The 21,066-nt window shown below is 36.6% G+C and overlaps 1 protein-coding gene across 19 annotated transcripts in view; it reads right to left on the reverse strand.

Annotated features, from left to right (window-relative positions):
- LOC139980615 (uncharacterized) overlaps positions 1-21,066 on the reverse strand; it is an 81,842-nt gene that overhangs the window by 2,297 nt on the left and 58,479 nt on the right. For 18 of the 19 annotated variants that reach the window (XM_071992384.1, XM_071992378.1, XM_071992385.1 and 15 more), the window contains 13 exons: positions 20,168-20,284; positions 18,865-18,987; positions 17,995-18,114; positions 16,837-16,947; positions 16,042-16,158; positions 15,186-15,293; positions 13,997-14,113; positions 12,727-12,834; positions 12,220-12,336; positions 10,704-10,817; positions 10,073-10,186; positions 2,318-2,431; positions 1,611-1,730 (listed from right to left, as the gene is read on the reverse strand). In XM_071992384.1, the coding sequence (XP_071848485.1) occupies positions 1,611-1,730; positions 2,318-2,431; positions 10,073-10,186; positions 10,704-10,817; positions 12,220-12,336; positions 12,727-12,834; positions 13,997-14,113; positions 15,186-15,293; positions 16,042-16,158; positions 16,837-16,947; positions 17,995-18,114; positions 18,865-18,987; positions 20,168-20,284 (1,500 nt within the window). Of the gene's footprint in view, positions 1-1,610; positions 1,731-2,317; positions 2,432-3,615; positions 6,542-10,072; positions 10,187-10,703; positions 10,818-12,219; positions 12,337-12,726; positions 12,835-13,996; positions 14,114-15,185; positions 15,294-16,041; positions 16,159-16,836; positions 16,948-17,994; positions 18,115-18,864; positions 18,988-20,167; positions 20,285-21,066 lie in introns of those variants that run through there. The other variant, XM_071992393.1, reaches the window with a different exon arrangement.

A 21,066-nucleotide genomic window follows, 5' to 3' on the forward strand; every position in this document is an offset into this window, starting at 1 on the left:
AGCAGAGGCTCTGTTGATGATAATTAAAGCAGAGGCTCTGTTGATGATAATGATGGTGGTGGTGGTGATGGTGATGGTGATGGTGATGATGATGATGATGATGATGATGATGATGATGATGATGATGATGATGATGATGATGATGATGATGATGATGACGACGACCATATAGAATTGGTACTGGATTATCCTTAGAGGTTATAGAACTCACTAGACTATGTAGAATTGGTATTGGATTATTCTTAGGGGTTATAGAGCTCACTAGAATATATAGAATTGGTACTGGATTATCCTCAGGGGTTATAGAGCTCACTAGACTATATAGAATTGGCACCAGAGTATACCCAGGGTAATAGAGCTCACTAGACTATATAGAATTGGTATTGGATTATCCTCAGGGGTTATAGAGCTCACTAGACTATATAGAATTGGTATTTGATTTTCCTCAGGGGTTATGGAGCTCACTAGACTATATAGAATTGGTATTGGATTATCCTCAGGGGTTATAGAGCTCACTAGACTATATAGAATTGGTATTGGATTATCCTCAGGGGTTATAGAGCTCACTTGTCTATATAGAATTGGTATTGCATTATCCTCAGGGGTTATAGAGCTCACTAGACTATATAGAATTGGCACTGGATTATCCTCAGAGGTAATAGAGCTCACTAGACTCACTAGATCTTCACTATTTGTGTGTGTTACCACTTGCTGTGGTGGCCACTTTTTCTTTTGGTCCGAAATGGGGTGTAAATGGTTCATGGTTTGCTTTAGCATAATCATCACAGCATATGATACACATTCACACAATTAGGATACTAGCATCTTTTGCGTTGAAGTATTCCTGTACAGGTAGTGTACTGATTGTACATTGAGTCAAAAGGTCATTGAATCACACATAATAGGCAATGACAGGGTTGAAGAAACAAGCAAATAAGAATGCTTTGAGATTAAATGTCATGCACAAGCAAAATCATCTGTTTCATCAATTTGAAAAGCAATTTGTTATCAGATTATATGCTATGTATAAATTTTGCCACAAAGCACTCAATACTCCATGTATCATCACTCTATTATACACGTACCAACACTCAATATTTCATGTAGGCTCTATCATCACTCAATATTTCATGTGTTATCACTTGTTATTTCATGTATCATCACTAATATTTCATGTACCATCACCCCATTGTTCATGTGCCATCACCCAATATTCAGATACCATCACTCAATATTTCATGTACCATCACTCAATATTTCATGTACCATCACTGTATTTCACATATGATCATGTTCATGTGCCATCACTAAATCTTGGTGTGCCATCACTCAAAATTGATGTACTATCACTCAATATTTCATGTAATCATCACTCTATATTTCATGTACTATCACTCTTTATTTCATGTGCCATCATTCAATATTTCATGTGCCATCACTCAATATTTCATGTGCCATCACTCAATATTTCATGTGCCATCACTCAATATTTCACGTACCAGCACTCAATATTTTCATGTATCATCACTTTGTATGCCATGTATCGTTGCTCTATACTTCATGTATCCTAAACATTGTCAATGATTAATGATAAATGAATATATACTCACTCTCCCTAATCTCCTGATCACACCCACGAGATTTGTCGATGCACAGGCACGAATGGCCAAATATTTTATCTATGCAAAGATAGTTCTGTGGACAAGGATTTCTTGAGCATTCATCAATATCTAGAGAGGGAATGGAAAGTTTTTATTAGTAACTCACATATATTCATATTGGCCTCAGAGTGGGACATATACACTAATGAGGCAGCAGCCTAAAACAGCTTCACTAGATGGCTGTATCATGGTGGAACAGTGCGACCCATTTACTAACCCCCTGAGGATCCACATCCCATGCGGTGATGCATCCCCAGTCCAGAAAACACAAACAAGTGAATTTGCAGTTCCCCCCACTTATACATCTAGGTGTAGAAGAGGCACCCCACTTATACAGCTGGGTTAAGGAGAGGCATTGGAACAAACAGTGCCTCTATATCCCACTTACACAGCTGGTTTAAGGAGAGGCATTGGCACAAACAGTGCCTCTATACCCCACTTATACAGCTGGGTTAAGGAGAGGCATTGGCACAAACAGTGCCTCTATACCCCACTTATACAGCTGGGTTAAGGAGAGGCATTGGCACAAACAGCGCCTCTATACCCCAATACACAACGTAATAATCTGGTCAGGACTCGAACCAGCCATCCTTACATTGCAAGTCCATTGCCATAACCATTCGACCACAAAAGCATCTTTTAATACTAGTACTCACCAGTTTCACAATAGTCACCAGTGTACCCTGGGGGACAATTGCAGCTCACAGTGCCTTCGTCCATATTATACTCACATCTGCCAGCGTTCTCGCACGTGAAGTTTGCTATACAACCTGTTTGGAGTGGGGAAACAAAATTCACTCAAAATGACATATATTGATATTACATTCACATTAAACAAATTAATGTCATATCGAATATAATTAATAACATATATATATATGCAACATGTTTCACTCATTCTTCTTCCAACAGAGTTACTTATTTGCCCTTTCTTTGAAATATTTGCCGCCTTTTACCAGATTTTGATTGTTTATATCCTTTACGTTGTTGTTGTTGTTGGCATTCAACGATGTACTTATTCTTACAAAATGAGACATGATGACTGCATTAAATGACAGTTATATCACAGGTCATTAAATATAACCAACTACTACTTACTACTACTAAGGGCAGCTTTCTGAGTTGATTTTGATAAGTTTTTCAATACATTTTTGATGTTAAAAATCCCACTACAATTGTACATTAGTCTATAGTCGGAAATGTTTTTCAATGATAAAATAGAAAGTTTGCAGCTAAGAGGTGCTGAGGACTAAATATGACAAGTGTCTGGTTGACAAAAGTGTTAAAGTTCTATATCCTTTTAGTATGTGCTTCTATTACTAGCTGCTTAGAGACCTTCTTTTGGTCCAAGAATCCAGAGAGGCATCTTACTTTTGATCAAATTGCAAATCTCATTTAAATAATAATATTTAAGTACATTTTATACAAATGGTGAACTATTGTTAATACACTGCTTAAATGGAACAGCTTAGTTTAGCTAATTATTATATTCTCCTTCAAACTCCATGTGCAGTTAATAAGAAAATTTTAGAACAAATAAAAAAACTCAAAATGTCTATAATTTCAAAGTTTCTTGACAGACAAAATGATGTTGTTAATATTGTTTAAACAATGCTAATTATTATATTCAACAACCATAGTCCATCTAGAACAGATGAGATAGATAACTCAAGGATTTATCATAGGTTAAAAGTTTATCAGCCCTAAGCCCACAAATGTCTCCTATAATTCTCTCATTTCTGTCAGCATATTTTAACATTTACAAACAAAGACAAGTTTTTCAAATAATTTCCATTGACTTACCATTTCCTGAGACGTACGAACCCGTAAAAGAAGAGTGATTTTTGTAATAGCAATGTTGTAGCTCAAAACACTTAGATACAAGTGTAATCTCAATTACAAAAGAATCAATTTGATTTTTTTTATTATCAACATCTCAAATGTCTTTTATTTCTTCTTCAAATTAAGCACAACAAACTTTTGAGTACACACATATTAATAACACAATAGAAAGTACCCACTTTGCTACATGACCATATGATAGTCATCACTTTAAGCTAGATTCTACTGCTTAGTTAGTTAAAGTATTGTTGTACAGTAACATACCTAAAATAGCTGTTGATTTACATCACTTCAACTTTTAAATTTGAAGTTTTTAACAATTTTAACATTTTAAATGAATACTTTGCTTCTGTAAAAAATAAAAAATGGTGACTTAGAAGAACTTGGTAAACTAGTTAAACTATATGAATATAAACTTTGTAAATGATCCATTTTGACTATGCAAATTCTATTTAAATCCTGAGCATAATTACCACGCAATAAAAATGAATTAAAATCATAAAAAAATTTAAAACCACAACATACTTTTTTCTAAGTTTAACATTATGTACAAACTGAACACATTTGCAAGCTTGTGACAAATCCCTAGGGAGTGTCAAATACCTTTACTGAAATTTCATCGGAACAAAAATCACAACTCGAATGTCTATAAAATGGAAAGCTGCAAAAAGAAACCCCTTCTAGTCCTAAAATGTATAGTAAATAAAAAAATAAAAAAAAACCCAAACCCATAAATTTTGTATAGGTTTGAATTTTTGCAAAAGAATAAAATGTCATTAAATAATTTTATAACAGCCTTTCTAATGAATTTTTTTTTTAATCGAGTTTGTCCGGCATATGTTTCTATTCTCAATTATGAAGTGGGTCGAGCTCCGGTTAGCTCTGAATAATGGAAATCATGTAGCAGTTATAATAACCCTCTGGAACCAGATTCAAACTTGGTTCGCTGTACAGATCTAATGGTGTCTAGTGAGCCAACGTGTGCTGATATATTATGAAAAATAATCACCCGAAAAATTAAGGAGATTTTTTTCATTAAGACAACCTATATCAAAACACTACAGACAATTTTCTACGGAAATTGATGTCTATTTGCAACCAAATAAAATAGCTATGATAGGTTTGCAAGTAAGTAATACCTTACTACTGCAATAAGCCTACACCGATGTAGCCCCCCCCCCCCCACCAAAAAAAAAAGAAGAGGATAATGCCTTATGACCCATTACAATTAACATTTCCCAGATCCTCAATATCTAAATTCAACATCAATTTCTTCCTTCTCAATTAAGGGCAAATTAATTATCTACAAGCACATTAATAACAGACATTTTTTATTCTTTTGTCTCTTCTTTGACAGACTACAAACTACTCGTGGATGAAAGACTACGGTATTAAGCCGAAGCAAAGATGAATGCTGTCATTGTTGACATCATACATCCAACACATGCAAGCTAAAACTAATGCTGTTAATTAAAGAAAGAGCAACAGTGGCAAGTAAGATGTAAAAATCCCAAAGGATTAGCAGGGAGGGATAGCCAAGTTTGAGAGATATAGGTGAAAAGAAGCAGGAAGCAGTTATGTATTAACTATAGAAACAGATGTTGAGATTAAAGGCTACAAACAAAAATTCCATTACCGGAAAATGTCTACACAAGTACTATAAGGAACTTTTCCCTCTAATTCTTTAACTGTTGTAAAGGGTAAAGTAGGACACACAATAATACCCTTTTGGGTACATAACACTATCCTATTTTAGTTTAGAGCACACAATGTTCAATTACATTGCCTTTTGGGTACATAACACTACCCTATTTTAGTTAAGAGCACACATTGTTCAATAACATTGCCTTTTGGGTACATAACACTACCCTATTTTAGTTAAGAGCACACATTGTTCAATAACATTGCCTTTTGGGTATATTACACTACCCTATTTTAGTTTAGAGCACACGATGTTCAATAACATTGCCTTTTGGGTACATATTAATTCTACCCTGACAGGCAACTGCTTAACAGAAATTCTCTGTTAAAAGATTTGCACTTTAGAGGAAAAGTCCTGGCAAGCACAATTTGGTTTCGTAAATCAAAGTACTTTGTATTTTTGTGGGTGTGGTTGTTGTTGCCACGTTGAAGTACTAACTTCAAATGTTGAACTTTCTCTTGTTTCTTTTCTTGCATGGGCCGATACAGGACAACACTAATCATCATGAGATGAACTTTAATGGACAGATGTCCGAGAGTCTCTTTCATGTTGTAAATACGATACATAGGAACAAGGTTAATGATCTTATTACAAAATGACAGCAAAACCACAAGATAACTGAACATATTACCTACAAACTCATGTGTAACGGTTTGAAAATTGTAGAATGACACAATACCAACGACCCATGAAATATTTAAAAATACTTAAAACAAAGAATGATTTTTTTCTTCTCATACAAGGTTTGATAAAGTCCTTCATTAACTAAACCCAATCCACAGAGATTTACTCATAAATGTCTCCTTTGCAATGAGGTGTGGGAAGCTGGAACAAAGGCAAAAATATTAAGGAAGCCACCTTAATTCTTATATGAAAGAACAGAGAAATATGATGATAATTTCTTCAATTGAAATGCCCAAAGCTATTACTTAAAGGTATTAATTAGTATAATAATATATACACTGATGATAATAGTTAATAAGCAATTTAATTAAGGTACACTGTTAGTGCCACAGTCTTATGTACATGTTTAGTAATAATGGTACTGCAAACTCAAAATGGCAAAAAAAATGGATTCTTTTTTTCATTAAAGCAAATGATTATCGCATATTAGTCAAGTTTAACAGCAGTTGGATATTAGATGATGTCTTTTATGCTTTCATTAGCTCTTGTCTGAATTTCTTCTCCTCCTGGTTCTGACGACGGATGGTACAGAGACACACTACCGCAAAGATTATGAATAATATGCAAATTAGAGCAATTAATGCCAGCCACCATGGTTCCAAGGGGAGGGACAAGCCATCCAGGGCGTCATTCTCATTGGGAGAAAGCGTTGCTGATGTGTGAAAAATGTAAACAACTTGTTAGTAGGCACCAAAAAGGGGGCTGGGGGAGGGGGAAGGGGAGAGGGGATATGAATAAAATGCAGAGAGATGTGTTTTAAGTGGTTGTCTGCACTGATTTGGCTTTTGATGCTATTCGATAAAAGAATTCCTCACTTTGTAAATTTGTCTGACTAGTCAACTTTTTAATTCAAACAACAAATCAAACTTTTTGACACTTTCATTTTGTGCATGATATTTCATAACGATATGAATATTGTATATCTGAAATTTTGGATTCAAAAAGAGATGGACTGTTAATTGCTAATGTGTTCAACCAAGTTTGATTCATTCTAATCTTGTTCTAATAAAATGCAGGGTTGCTTTGGTAACATTGTGAGATATTGGCGTGAACCAAATGCAGACCGAATGACGCTATAAAGCACCAACGTCTGTTTACACTATTCGGATCGGATGTGATGAAGCGTATGATGCACTAAGCAGTAGGGTGTCAGTGTAATGCCATGCAATTTAAATACAGGTGCATTATACAGAAAATTACTGATCATTTCATATACCAAATTATACAGGTACATTAATACAAAATATCACATTTATCTGGAATTTTTGGAATGATTTGGACAAGTCTTTACTATGCCTAACAAATGTAGCTTTTCTTTGCCTCTGTTCCCAATTCCTACATGATAACCTTTCACTACTTTCAACTTGAAGGTCAGCGGGTTAAATTAAATTTGAGGTTAAAGCATTAATCAAGAAAGAGACCCAACCAGGGTTATCAAGTCCTGCATGACAGGTGTAATGAAGGTGGCTTCAAAACAGCTAGTCTTTTCTTTGTTTGGGAGATGTAACAGGGATATTTTGATTTTTCTCTCATCAAAAGGCCCAAGACTTGCACAAATCTAAAGATGACCTCTGAAAACATTGTTGGAGGGAATTGTTCACAGAAAACCATCTTTGTAATTAAGGTACCAATGATGGGAAGGGTTTGTTTCTGCTTATTTGTTACAATGATAAGCAGCAATTATATGAAACAAATGGCTGTTATTTTATGTTTATTATTGTTGGAGGGAATTGTTCACAGAAAACCATCTTTGTAATAGGTTAACGATGATGGGAAGGGTCTGTTTCTGCTTATTATTACAATGATAAGCAGCAATTATATGAATAAAATGGCTGTTATTTTATGTTTATTATTGTTGGAGGGAATTGTTCACAGAAACCATCTCTGTAATAAGGTAACAAAGATGGGAAGGGTTTGTTTCTCCTTATTATTACTATGATAAGCAGCAATTATATGAAACAAATGGCTGTTATTTGATGTATAGTTGGAGGGAATTGTTCACAGAAACCATCTCTGTAATTCAGGTACCAATGATGGGAAGCAGGGGCGGATCCAGGGGGGGGGCCCGGGGGGCCCGGGCCCCCCCTTTTTGAAAATCCTGATTTTTTTTTTTTTTTTTTTTTTTTTTTTTTTTTTACCGCGTTCGAGGGAAAGTGCCCCATGCGTGATCAGTGGCGTAGCTACGGGGGGCCTGAAATTGCAGACATGAGATCCATATTTTCAGGCTAGGTACATGCTGCTTAGAATACTCGGGAAGTGCCGTTTCCGGCCATCTGGGGGGTTTGTAAAGCCAAAAATTTTCTTGTACGCTCCGCGCCAACCGATGATGGGGCTCCGCTTAGATAGTCTTACGTTCAGGCGCGGCTGGACCAGTCAGACCCCCCCCCCCTGTCACAAATCCTGCATCCGCCCCTGATATGTCATTGAATATTCCACAAAACAACTCTTTATGTCCACGAAACTGTCGAAACATGATTTTCACTACTGGTAGAGATATAAAATATTGGGAATTCTGAATTTCCTGCAAACATGCGGCTGTGCCTGTTCAATACTCACTACTGTATCGCCTTAAAAAATGATGAGTGGAAATAGTTTCTCCAGGACCGTATCGTATCGTGGGTATCGAGTGCGTCTGATATACGAACGTACGTAGTACGTACGTCTATGATGATATGCACTGTACTGTACTGATAAAAACATAGGTGAATTTCACTCCATGGGAGTGATCACTGAGCACATTCCGGTATAAGAGTGAATTTCCACTCCATTGGAGTAAATCTTAACTCATAATAGAGTTATATTCACTCATATTAGGAGTGAGGGTTAACTCCAATAGAGTTAAATTTTACTCTTAATTTGAAGTGCGCCGAGTGATCACTCCAAATTTTCAATGGAATGAAATCCACTTATTTGTTTTTAGAGTGTTGCTAGATATATGAAGAAGAAATTTACATACCAATACATGTTATCGGTCATCGATTGGCACAAAAAGCCAGATTCTGATGACAGCTGCCTCAAGAAACCCAATAAATGGCCTAATAAGCACCGAGCCATCAATGTGGACCATTACCGAAACATCGATGCGTGTTATAGTCTTCCACCCCCTTCCTCTAATGCTATTTAAGTCCACATGTGGGCATATCCTGCAAATCTACCGGTAGCCCACAGGGGTTTGAGTTTGGAGAAAGGCCTTGACAGCTTGAAACGACAAATGATGCCAACTTCCCTCAAGTTAAAAGTCTTGCTGAGTTGGCAAGGCCAGTCAGCATGAAAGAGAAAAAACTTTTTTTGTATTTCTGTCACCAAAGTTGCACATCTTTTTGGTTGCTATTTTGCCTCACAGGTGCCATCTCCTGCGATCTGGGGGGTGCTGAAATCTCAAATTTTCTCTGTACGCTCCGCGCCAACCAAGGTGGCGCTCCGCTTAGATAGTAAACTCCGCCCCCTCCCCACAAGAAAGAACAGCCCCCATGGCCCCCCCCCCACTCAAAAAATCCTAGCTACGCCACTGTGCGTGTAATTTTGTGTAAAATAAATTTGCAAAAAGAGTACACCATCATTCTGATAAAGTGAAGGTGAGAGGGGCACTCTGACTGCATCAATAGTCTCCATCTGGAAGGGGGCATCCAAGATGAAATGGCCTGGAGTAGCCTGGTAAAAAGTAGTTTGCATCACCACCTACTCCCCAAAGACGTAAATCCCAGCTCATTGCTCGAAATTGCAAATATATGCCCGGCAAACCATGAATACATGATTTATTGGAAATAAATTTTACTCCAAACTTTCACGAAAAGTAGCACCAGATTGCACCGAGGACCTCCATATTTTGTGAAATTTTCCCAAAGGGGAGGGGGGCACCCACTCCCCTTAGACCCCTCCCCCAGGACGACGATTAGGCATTTCCCATCTGGGCCCCCCCTTCGGCGAAATCCTGGATCCGCCACTGGGAAGGGTTTGTTTCTCCTTATTATTACTATGATAAGCAGCAATTATATGAAGCAGATGGCTGTTATTTGATGTTTATTATAGTTGGAGGGAATTGTTCACAGAAACCATCTCTGTAATTCAGGTACCAATGATGGGAAGGGTTTGTTTCTCCTTATTATTACAATGATAAGCAGCATGTATATGAAGCAGATGGCTGTTATTTTGTTTTATATTTGTGACAGATGTGAATACTTACTATCCTCACAAGTGGGGCCGCCAAACCCTTCGTCACAGTCACAGAAAAATCTGTTCACACCATTGATACACCTGCCATTGTTCTGACATGGTGCAGATAAGCATTCATCCACATCTATGGTGGTAGGAAAAATATAAATTCCATTGATAGGATCGGTTAAGTACAAACTTAAAAAATAATGAAGTAAAAATATAATTATTTAAACTGAATAAATTAAGAGTAAAAACCATTAATATTAAGCAAATCACTGAATATTTCCAATGTACTGTTAACACAAAGTCGTTCAGTCCTATAAGTTCCATTGAGAGATCGGTCAAGTACACACACTTGGAAGCAAAAACCACAAATTAATAAATTTATTTATTAATTATTTAAACTGAATAATTTAAGGGGTAAAAACATTGAAAATCAAGCAAATCCCTAAATGTTTCAAATGTAGACTTAACACACAAATCTTCCAGTCCTGTTTTGTCGCAAAGACTCAAGGGAATGTCACAAACTTAGATCTTTGGCTATATTAAATGTTTGGATACGGATACACTTATTCCTGCAATTTAAAAACCAGAAAGCCAGCACACTTTATAGCAATTCCTTTCATCATATTTTAATATATGATTACACTTAGGCTCACCTTCGTTGCAAGTGTCTCCCGTATAGCCTTCTGTGCATCTGCAGACGAATTCGTCGTTTCTATGGACGGCACAGGTGCCGCCGTTCTGACAATAGTCAGCAGGAACGCAGACGGCTGGAGGGATGGAAGAGAATCATTTAAAGAATCAAATTAAATATCCAAAATATCATCAATATATCAAAATATTAAATATCAAAAAATATAATTAAAAATAATAAATAAAAAAAATATCAAAAAATATCAAATATACCAAAATATCATCAAAATATCATCCACAAAATGACATATTTAAATTATGCCTTTTCTGCTTCACTACTGTGTTATTTAATAGTTTCTTTATAAATTACCCATTTACAGACCAAAACGGCTAGAAAACAAAGAAGAGTACACACACAAATGTCATATGTTCCTTAATGAATAAAAAGGCCAGTAAAAGTCAGGAGAGATGCCTAAGATTGTTATGGTCAAATATAGAAGGAGGTTAAAATATGTATTTCAATTTGTTCAATGATGTCCTGATGTAAATGTCACACTACATAGTAGTAGGTATGATATAATTTACCAGGGGAAACTGGAATTGAACAGGACTTTCGAGAAGCTGGTAACGATCAGAAACTTTGCCTAGAAGGTGCTACAACTTCTTTTCAATTTTTCTAACTGAAGAAAATACATGCCTTCATTTAGGACATTTGTAACCGTCTTGATAATAAGTGAACGGAGTTAACTATTAACATTTCTCTTTTACTTGATAATAGTTACCACCTTCTACCAAACAAATTGTTAACTAACTTTGATAAACTTATTTCAAAATAATTTCCCTCTCCACCCTACATTCATTTGATTTTATACAAATAAAATTCAATGTTTAAAAATAAAAGGGACGTATCGATCCTAGCAGGATCTTCTTCAGAGGCCTCTCTGCTTCTCCCTGTTGGTTTCTTTCTCTTTTGTGTTCACCCTGCTCATTAACCTGTCTGTATTCTGTGTGTGTATTTGTCCCTTCTGTTACTTTAACTGGTCATGCAACCTCTGAAGAAGATCCTGTTAGGATCGAAATGTCAGGCCCTCTTACTTTTACACATTCTCTTACTCAGGCTCTTATGTGGATAAGCAGTTTGCTAACAGTTTTGTTTTATTTTGACATAAAATTCACATTAGATATACATCATGCATAGTTGTGGAAGGAAGTGTTCTAAGAAGCCTCATGGCTTAATAACAAGCACCGTGCAGGATAGGAAAGAAAAAAAACATCACAAGGCAAATAACAGAAGGGATGAAACAATACTACCAGATGGTAAATAATACCAACACTTCAAACAGGAGGAAAAAATACATAATACCGACACCAGTTGTTGGAATAAGTTCATCAATAAACATGTTATCCATCTTTATGCTGATGTAAAGTTATTGTAAACTAATTATGCCTAATGCTGTATTCACAATACATCCTGTCCCTCACCAATATACTTGATTTCCACACTCTACGATACACATTCTTAACTTTGTTCAATCTTACCTGTTTCACATTGGATTCCAACTCTACCAGCAGGGCATGTACATTCAAAAGTATCGTTCACACCTACACTGCAGTTACCACCGTTCAGACAAGGGTTGCTAGTACAGGGTGTATTAGCTGTAGAGTAATAAGACATTCGAAAAAATGAGTTAAAAACTCATTTCCACACCCTGTGAAACCTCCACTCAGCAATGACTTGTTACCAGATTGAAATAAAATGCTGCGCTTCAACCTGTTTGTCAATACTAATCAGCAGACTGTTGGGACATAACATATGCATGACCAGCCCCGTGCTACCCATCAAGCTGTTGCCATGTTCAAATATTGCACAAGGTTTAGTAAACTGCTTCAGGTTTGTCCATAACTTGACGGCTGGGTGACCGTTACTTTATTAGCTTAAAGGGTCAAAGTATTTTATACAAAGTAAAAATAAGGTAACTCAGAAGAGTCCTTTCAAGTCTGGCCAGAACCGTCACTCACATCTGCTAGAATTAATAAAATCTTTACCGATGCCACAGGTCTCTCCAAAAAATCCGATCTGGCAGAAACATCTGTCTTGTCGTTCGATCACACGGCAAACACCGCCGTTTTCGCAGAGGTCCTGCACACAAACCTCTGTGGGAGCAATAAAAGAAAATTCAAAATTAGCGTTGCTTCGCTCTGCAATCCGTTATAGTTTGTACCCATTCAGACCGAGCCATGGTAATGTCTACGTATAATTGGATCTGGTGGTTACCCGGTAAAACCAATCTGTGTGCACTTTGGTAGCTAGCTATTGACCGTTTAGTCAATGCACAAACAAAAGTTTGTGTCCCACAGATTTAACGTAAGCCATTACATTTTCACACACACTACCACTGTAACATTTTCTGCCTAAATTCAATCTATCTGGTGAGATTTTCCATGGCTGGATGAAAAAAAAAAAAATTCTGGTTTCCTGATATTATTTCCTTTTATGGTCAAGAACGGTACTACCACATTCTGACAAATTCAAATGATAAATCAAAAAAGCAAACAAAAGATAACCCAAACCCAGCCCCCTACTACCCAACGTCCTCATAATACCTAGAATGAATCTAATTTCATTTGCAGTTATTAAATATGAAAAGTAATGAGACTGTTTCGTTGCTTGATACAACCTAAATGGATAACACAATATCATCGTGAGACAGTCGCTCTTCAAACCAGTACATTTGTTATCCAATCAGAACAACGCACGGTAAAGAGGAATAACACTATAATATCCAAGCTAGGTGGTCATATATTATTGGCCTTTCAGAATAGCAGTAAAGAGGAATAACACTATAATATCCAAGCTAGGTGGTCATAAATGATTGGCCTTTCAGAATAGCAGTAGTAAAGTGTCAGAAAGCTGTTTCTTTTGACAATTTAGAGGTGTTAACCTGTATACAGAGGACTCGCAATCGGATATTTTAATATCTAGTCTTACCCTGATAGAATCGTGCAGTTAAGCTCACATGTTTAGCCCGAACGTTTACCACATTCCTTCTCCCTCACTCATAACAATATGCTTCATATATATGTCACAAGTTGTTCACCTTCAGGTATGTATGTTGTAAAACTGTCCATATCAATTCTTTACAACTGTAAATAATTTTTTGTTTTTTCTAGCTTGTAATAACTGTTCAGAATATTAGCCAATAGGCTGTGGTATTACATTAAAACCTTGTCTAACACAACAATCATTAATTTGATGAGAATCGTGGCAGGGTAACTGAAAAAAAGGAATGAATTCGACAGCTGTAAGTTTGAATACCTTCGCCACAGTCAGCGTCACCATATCCAGGAGGGCATTGACATGTGTGTGTAAAGTCATCATTTAACACACAAGTGGCATTATTTCTACAAGGTGACTCATCGCATGGGTTCCTCTCTGTTGGTATACAAAGTAAACAAAATAATTTAAAGAAGAAACCCCTGATACTATCGATTAATTCTTCAAGTTTACTTCTTGAGTCTTTGGATACTCATTTACTATGTTCTGCATGTCCATTAGCTTTAAAAGTTCCTGCCTTTAATATGCTACTTTCTTCCACATTGAATTAAAGGTAGTTATTATAAGTTAATTTCACAATAATATATAAGAAATTTATTTCATTTGTGGAAAACAAATCAGTCGCGAAGTATTACTTAAAGGAGAATGCCACCAGATTGTCTCTGACTCTGTTGAGATACACAAGAATCACTAATATTTACCGGTGGTCATGGTACTCTCGCAAACATGAACATCTTATGAAATTGTCCTAAAGATTTCAAGTAGTGCTATATTCAGGAAATAGTTTCCTGCAACCCTGGTTAGAATGATACGTAACAAGATTACAACAGGCCTAGACGATGTCAGTCATCTATCAAGAGCTTTCTCACATGTTAAATCTCTTTAGTGGATCTGTTTAGCAGCTGACCTAAACTTTAACCAAATCAAGTTTGAATGCAAAAGAAGTCATGTTACCCTAAAATGATATTTGAACTTGTCACCATGGGATATTATGACAGGTCCTGTTTTCCAATAATTACAGTGCTCAAGCCCACGTTAAGGCCTATATTTAACAGACACGATCGAATTCTTACAAAAAACATTCTTCTGTAACGAGTTTGCCGTATTCAGAACACCTAATGTTTAATCGATGGATTCCCTTATAAAAGGACTAGCATTCCAGACCAGACATCTAATATAGATGTGGCCATCTTGAAGAAAATTTACAGCAAGTTGCAGTATTAAAGTTAACACTACTATATACACCTGTATTAATATATTTCAATTTGTTTGATATTAAACAAACAGCAACAATGAGAAAAAGGGTATTGCTCCAAGTCAACCTGTAAACTTTGTCTCAAAATCATTAAAACTTAAAAAAATAATGAACTGACCGTCAAACTGACTTTGACGTCTCAGAAATGTCATACAAAATGGAGTTTTCCAGTCAAAACGGCTTTCGTTTACAAACCTTGTTCACACAACTCTCCGGTATATCGCTCAAGACAGAAGCACTGATACTCTGTTCCGTTGACTCGACAAATGCCGCCATTTTGACAATAGCCGTCGGGGCAAACCACTGAAAGAGTCAAAAACCAGAAGCGAGGAGTCAACGACACGTACAAAAACTACAAGAAAGTTCAATAATCATCCGCAAAAAAATGTGAAATCCGACAAGAAACGATGGAAAAATTATCGAGCGTGAATTTATTGTTTTACTCTGCTATTTGACCAATTTATTTTACTGTTGTTTCATAAATGTCCAAATAAATTATACCATGCGAAAATTGAAAGCAAATAATGAAAAAGAAAGGACGGATAAATCGTGTGCGACGTAAAAGCCTATGACATATCATGTTTGCATACAGGTGCATTTAGGAAGTACAAACATATCGCAACCATTAAGAAGTATTAATTTACAGCTTAATATTTGAGCGTGTAAGTACATTGGACTCGTTGCATGGTGAGTGACTACAGTACCTCTACAATACAATACAATACTTTGTGGTTTAGTACATACTTCTGGAAATGGGTTTATTAAAACTTTAAATAAAATATTTGCAGGTCCTTACTACAATTAGGATTCCATTACATGATATTCCACTGGATGAGGGAGGGGGGGCGGTGGAGGGTATGGGTATTGTGGTACTGCTGCTTTTCATAACCCCTTGCTCTTTAAGATGAAATGTTTTACCATCCTTTGAATGATCAAAACATAACATCTTACACTTTGGATCTGCAGGAAACAAATTAAATTTGAAGAGCAAACAACTGAAATGAATGAAACAGCTCAGTTGTCAACATCACTAAATTTACAGTGCCCTTACCTGTTCCACAGTTAACGCCTCCATATCCTACCACACACTCGCATGTGAAGTTCTCGGTATCTTGGCGGACACAGGTTCCACCGTTGACACACGGGGAATTATCGCAGGGATCCCGCACTGAGTTATAAAACACAATACAAACATACATCATGAAAATGAAAACACTTACTACAGTTTAAAACAAGAAAATAAAACAAAGAAAAACAAACATAAAACGAAATGTTTCCCCTGGGGAAACAGGTCAAAAGCTATCAACCCATCTACAGTTGGATGGATTTCTATATTATGGAAGGGTGTTTTTAATAGCGAGGGAAGGTGAAAGATGAAAAAGTCATACCAGCTATGTCAGGATCCATGCAACTGAGTGTTGTGTGTCAGTGATTTCTTCTTTGTTTATCTAGGGCTTTAATCCTAATATTAGTTGAGTCTGAGACTTTTTACTGAGAAACTGTGGCTGTCAGGTGCCAATGTGTGTTGGTCGGGGGGGGCGGGAAAAATGAAAAACGATTTGATGGCAAACATCAACTTGTTTGATTGGCAAAGATTTGCTTACTTAAACTTCATTGTGTTCGCCGCTATTTTGATGAACTTATGAAACTGATGGATTTTTTCGGTACGTTTCCTTTGACCACTGAGTATGCATACCATCGGAGTGTGGTCACGTGAACGAGAAATGAAAGTTTTGAGAAAATGTCTATAAATGTTGACCCTTTATAACCCACTAAATGAAGCACATGTTCCTTAAAGATCAAACCTGATAAAAAAATGTAAAAAAATTGTAACAAGTTATCTTACATGCTTCACATCTCTGGCCATTGTGTGTTGTTGGACACATGCAAAAATAGTCGTTCGCACCAACGACAAAACAGGTACCGCCGTTGAGGCAGAACCCAAATGGACAGATTTCTGTAAAAGAAACATGAACGGTGTTAAACACGCCATCATGGCCACTAGCCAAGTGTGAATCCTAACTTTTCACTGGGCTTAAAACAACTGAGACTTGAGCCTCATAACGCCAAGTGTGAATCCTACTTTACACTGAGTTTTAAAGTGCTGAGACTCTAAGGATGGTATCAGACTCTATGCCTAGATGACAAAAAAGTACAACCCTGGCCATCAGACATTAATAACCTGCATGCTGCTAGTTGAACAGAGTTTAGAAATAGTCCATATTTAGACCTCATCAAATCAGATGGGTAAGTAAGGTGATAACGTTTCACAACACTCATCAATAGCTCAGGATGATGCATTAATATACTACACCCCTCTCCCACCCTCTCAAAACTTCATAACTCTTCTTTAAGCAGAGGAAAATAAAGCAAAGCCAGGCAGAAAAAAAAACAACCCCAAGAAACCCAGAACAATTACATTTCAGTTATTACCTTCTTCCAAGAAACACTGCCAGCTTTATATCACTTATCCTCCACTTCCCTTACCCTGGCCAAGTTTAGATCAATTTTTATTTGGACAAATCGCTACATTAATACTAATCTACATAGCCTATATCAACTAATGAGTTATCTAACTTCCAAGTACCATTTCTGATATTATTGTCAATCTTGTTTTGTAAATTTTGCTTTTCTTTCTTACTTTTTTCTGCTATTTTTTATCTTTTTCTTTAAGGTTACTAGCTTAGATAAACATTTTATGTTTATTCTAGTATCCTGTATATACCATTGCTACACTACTTTTTATATGTCTATGTATATAAGAATATATTAAGTGAACTAACTGAACTGAACATTGGGGTATTACATAAATTAAAGTATTCTGACAAATCGCTCCATTAATACTGATCTACATTGGGGTGTTACATAAATTCAAGTATTTTGACAAATCGCTTCATTCATACTAAACTACACTGGGGTATGACATAAATTCAAGTATTTTGACAAATAGCTACATTAATACTAATCTACATTTGGTTGTTACATAAATTGAAGTGCCTGGTACCTGTTGCGCATCGTTCTCCTGTGAATGTTGCTGGACATGCACATGCCAGGGTCCCTTCCAAGGTTTCAGTGCATGTACCCCCATTCAAACAGTACGAAGGGGTACAGACCGGCGTGACAACTGAATCAAAGAAAGGAAATGAAAAAAAGACAATGTAAAGGCTATAAACACAATGCACTAGAAATTACTATTACATTTTCTCATTGATGTTTACATAGAATGGCACATCAACCTAAGCAATATACATTTCCAAGAAAATAACACAGACACTTGTAAAACTATATAAGTATAAAACAGGGACTGTTCACAGAAATCCTGTCAAATAGACTTGGTTCATAAAGCAATATAGCCAAATGTGACTAACTTATAAAAGCAACACGTATTAAAGAGAAAAATGTGCTCCACACATATGTACGGCCTTAAATATCAGAGAAGATTGTCCAATATATGGCTATTGCCAATTCATTTCAATCAGTTTTCAACCATCCAATTTTCTACTCTGAGTTAACACAACACTAAGATACAACGAGAACTCATTGCTTTTTTTATGTAATGTTGCAATCCTCTTTATACTACTTTTCTATTCTACTATCTATTGTACCGGTTGTCTATTCCTGTTTTTCCAGTCAACTTTCTCCAAAGTCTCTTAGTCTTACCTCATAGTTCTATAACCCTTTCCCCCCATTTTTTTTTTTTTATTGATGACACTTTTTTCTGAACATATATATATATCTTCTTTGTGCTCTTATGTTGGCAGAAATTGAATGAACTCTAAGCTCTTTGCAAATGTCACTAATTCACTTCCAAGCAATAAGTCAAATCAATCACACAACGAGTGACTCGTTAACAGCAGCAGACCAATGCACTTACTGGTTTCACACTGTCGACCAGTGAAGATAGAGAAACACTGACACAAAAAGTCTTCCCCAAAGCCTATATTGATACAGGTTCCTCCATTGGTGCAGGGTTCAGATGCACAGGCAGTGTCTCGCTCTATATGTACAAGAAAGGGAGGAAAAAAAGGTGATCCGAGTGCTGTAAGTCAACTTTATTGAATCCCGGAGGAAATTACATATCTACAGTGAGCAATACAATGAATGATACAAAATACAAAGAACATCGATAATACACAACAGTTACATGCAGTCTATACAAAATATGCACTAACTAGCTCCAACAGCGCAACTCAGTGGAACGGCCACCACTACCTCGTGAAGTCCTTGTTTGAACACTAATGGCAGTGTCTACAAACGAAGAGCAATGTCTATTTGTGTGTGACGTCAGCGACCTCAATCTACCGCTACGAGCAATGATGCGGCTGGTTAGATGATTATGCAATGGGTGACTGTGATCTTTCCACATGGACAGCAGCTTGTCTCGTACACAATTCTCGTAGACCGAGGCCACTGACGGCAGACTTTTCCTAATAACTTTACCAGCACGTTTAATAACATCATCCAGAACCTTTATGCTGGTTCTTCCCGCATTACTTCCCCAGCAAGTAATACAATAGGTTCAAACACTACAGATAATGGAGTTATAGAAGATGGCAAGAAGTGTGAAGCATGGCATTTGCTATGAAAACAATTTATAGTGCTTTAATGTTAACTGATACAGGACGACAGCAGAGCCTTAAAAAATGCTAGAGAAGTCAAATGCTGGTCATGAATAATCAAATTTCAAGATGTCAACATTGTGTCATTTTACCACATTGAGACCGTTTAGTGGCACAATCTTTGATCAGTGTCTCAGGATAACTTTGATTTAGAGGTTTACAGCTGCCAAGAATGTACATTTGGCAACATTTAGCAGTCTTTGGGGTATGGGATGTTACCTGAGCGTAGCACACAAGGATACCTGTTACTGACTAACGAAACTTGGGGGGGGGAGGGGACGGTACAAGCATAACATAATCAGAACCTTTGAAATCCACTTACTTGATTAAGAAGTAAGTTTGAAACGATCTTCAAAAAACCCCTTAAACAAAAACCTGAGTATGAACGGGTTAAACCATGCCCTTTCATATTCCACATGTCCTTTCTGACAGAGTAGAAGGTAATCATGCTATCCCGTGAGATGGTGTAAAGATATTAGAACATGACTAAACCTAACCGTTACCCTAACATGAATCATAATACTACATTATCTCAGGCATTTTATGAGCACATCTTACCTATTTGGCAGGCAGCACCGGTAAACATGGCTGGACAGTTACATGTGAAGGTGTCACCATCTGCAGAATCGTCACAAGTGCCTCCATTAGTGCAGGGGTTACTGTCACAGGGTAGCACTGGAGAAAAAACAAATAGGTCACACATATTACAACTTTTTGAATAAGTCAAATCAAGGACTTTACAGGGGATATATCCATCACATACCCACATCAAGAATGACAAATAGTCTATCAACCATCGGAGACGAGAGTTTTGCCTTTGGGAGAAAGATCCCCGGGATCAAAACATCAAACCCTCGGATTTTTGACACAAACATATTTACCTCTGGTTTGAAGAAAAACATCTACGTAAACCTAAACACAAAATGAATTTTGCATTGTGCAATTCATTTCTCAGCTTCATTTTGACACTATTAAAGACTTGACCGTGTTTCAGCAATGAATAAAATGAATGGAAAATATCATACTGTACACTGGACCCAAAGTGCATACACTAAATTATATGGTGATTACAGCACCATGTAATCATCAGAGATCACAGAGATCATAGTTGGACATCGAGTAATTATCCACCTTTCTCTATCGACCATACACCATTCACTATAGCTTTGGATCCACTTACTCGAAATTCTCATGTGAGCTTTAGAAAAAGCTTGCAAGACAGAAAGTTATCGTTCTCTTTTAATTGACCAATAATATACAAGTAACACAGGCGCTAGTCATCTTTTGGCTAATCTAATGCCATTTGGTAACACAAGATTAGCAACTGGTTACATTCGAATGTAATCACCTGTGATATCAAATTAATTACAATGTTTGCCTGTATGACACACCAACAAGAATCAAAACCTTAATTATTTAATATAAATGCCATGTCTTTATCATATCATATGCTAATC

The sequence above is a fragment of the Apostichopus japonicus genome, chromosome 15 (genome assembly GCF_037975245.1).
Source record: "Apostichopus japonicus isolate 1M-3 chromosome 15, ASM3797524v1, whole genome shotgun sequence".
NCBI lineage: Eukaryota > Metazoa > Echinodermata > Holothuroidea > Aspidochirotida > Stichopodidae > Apostichopus > Apostichopus japonicus.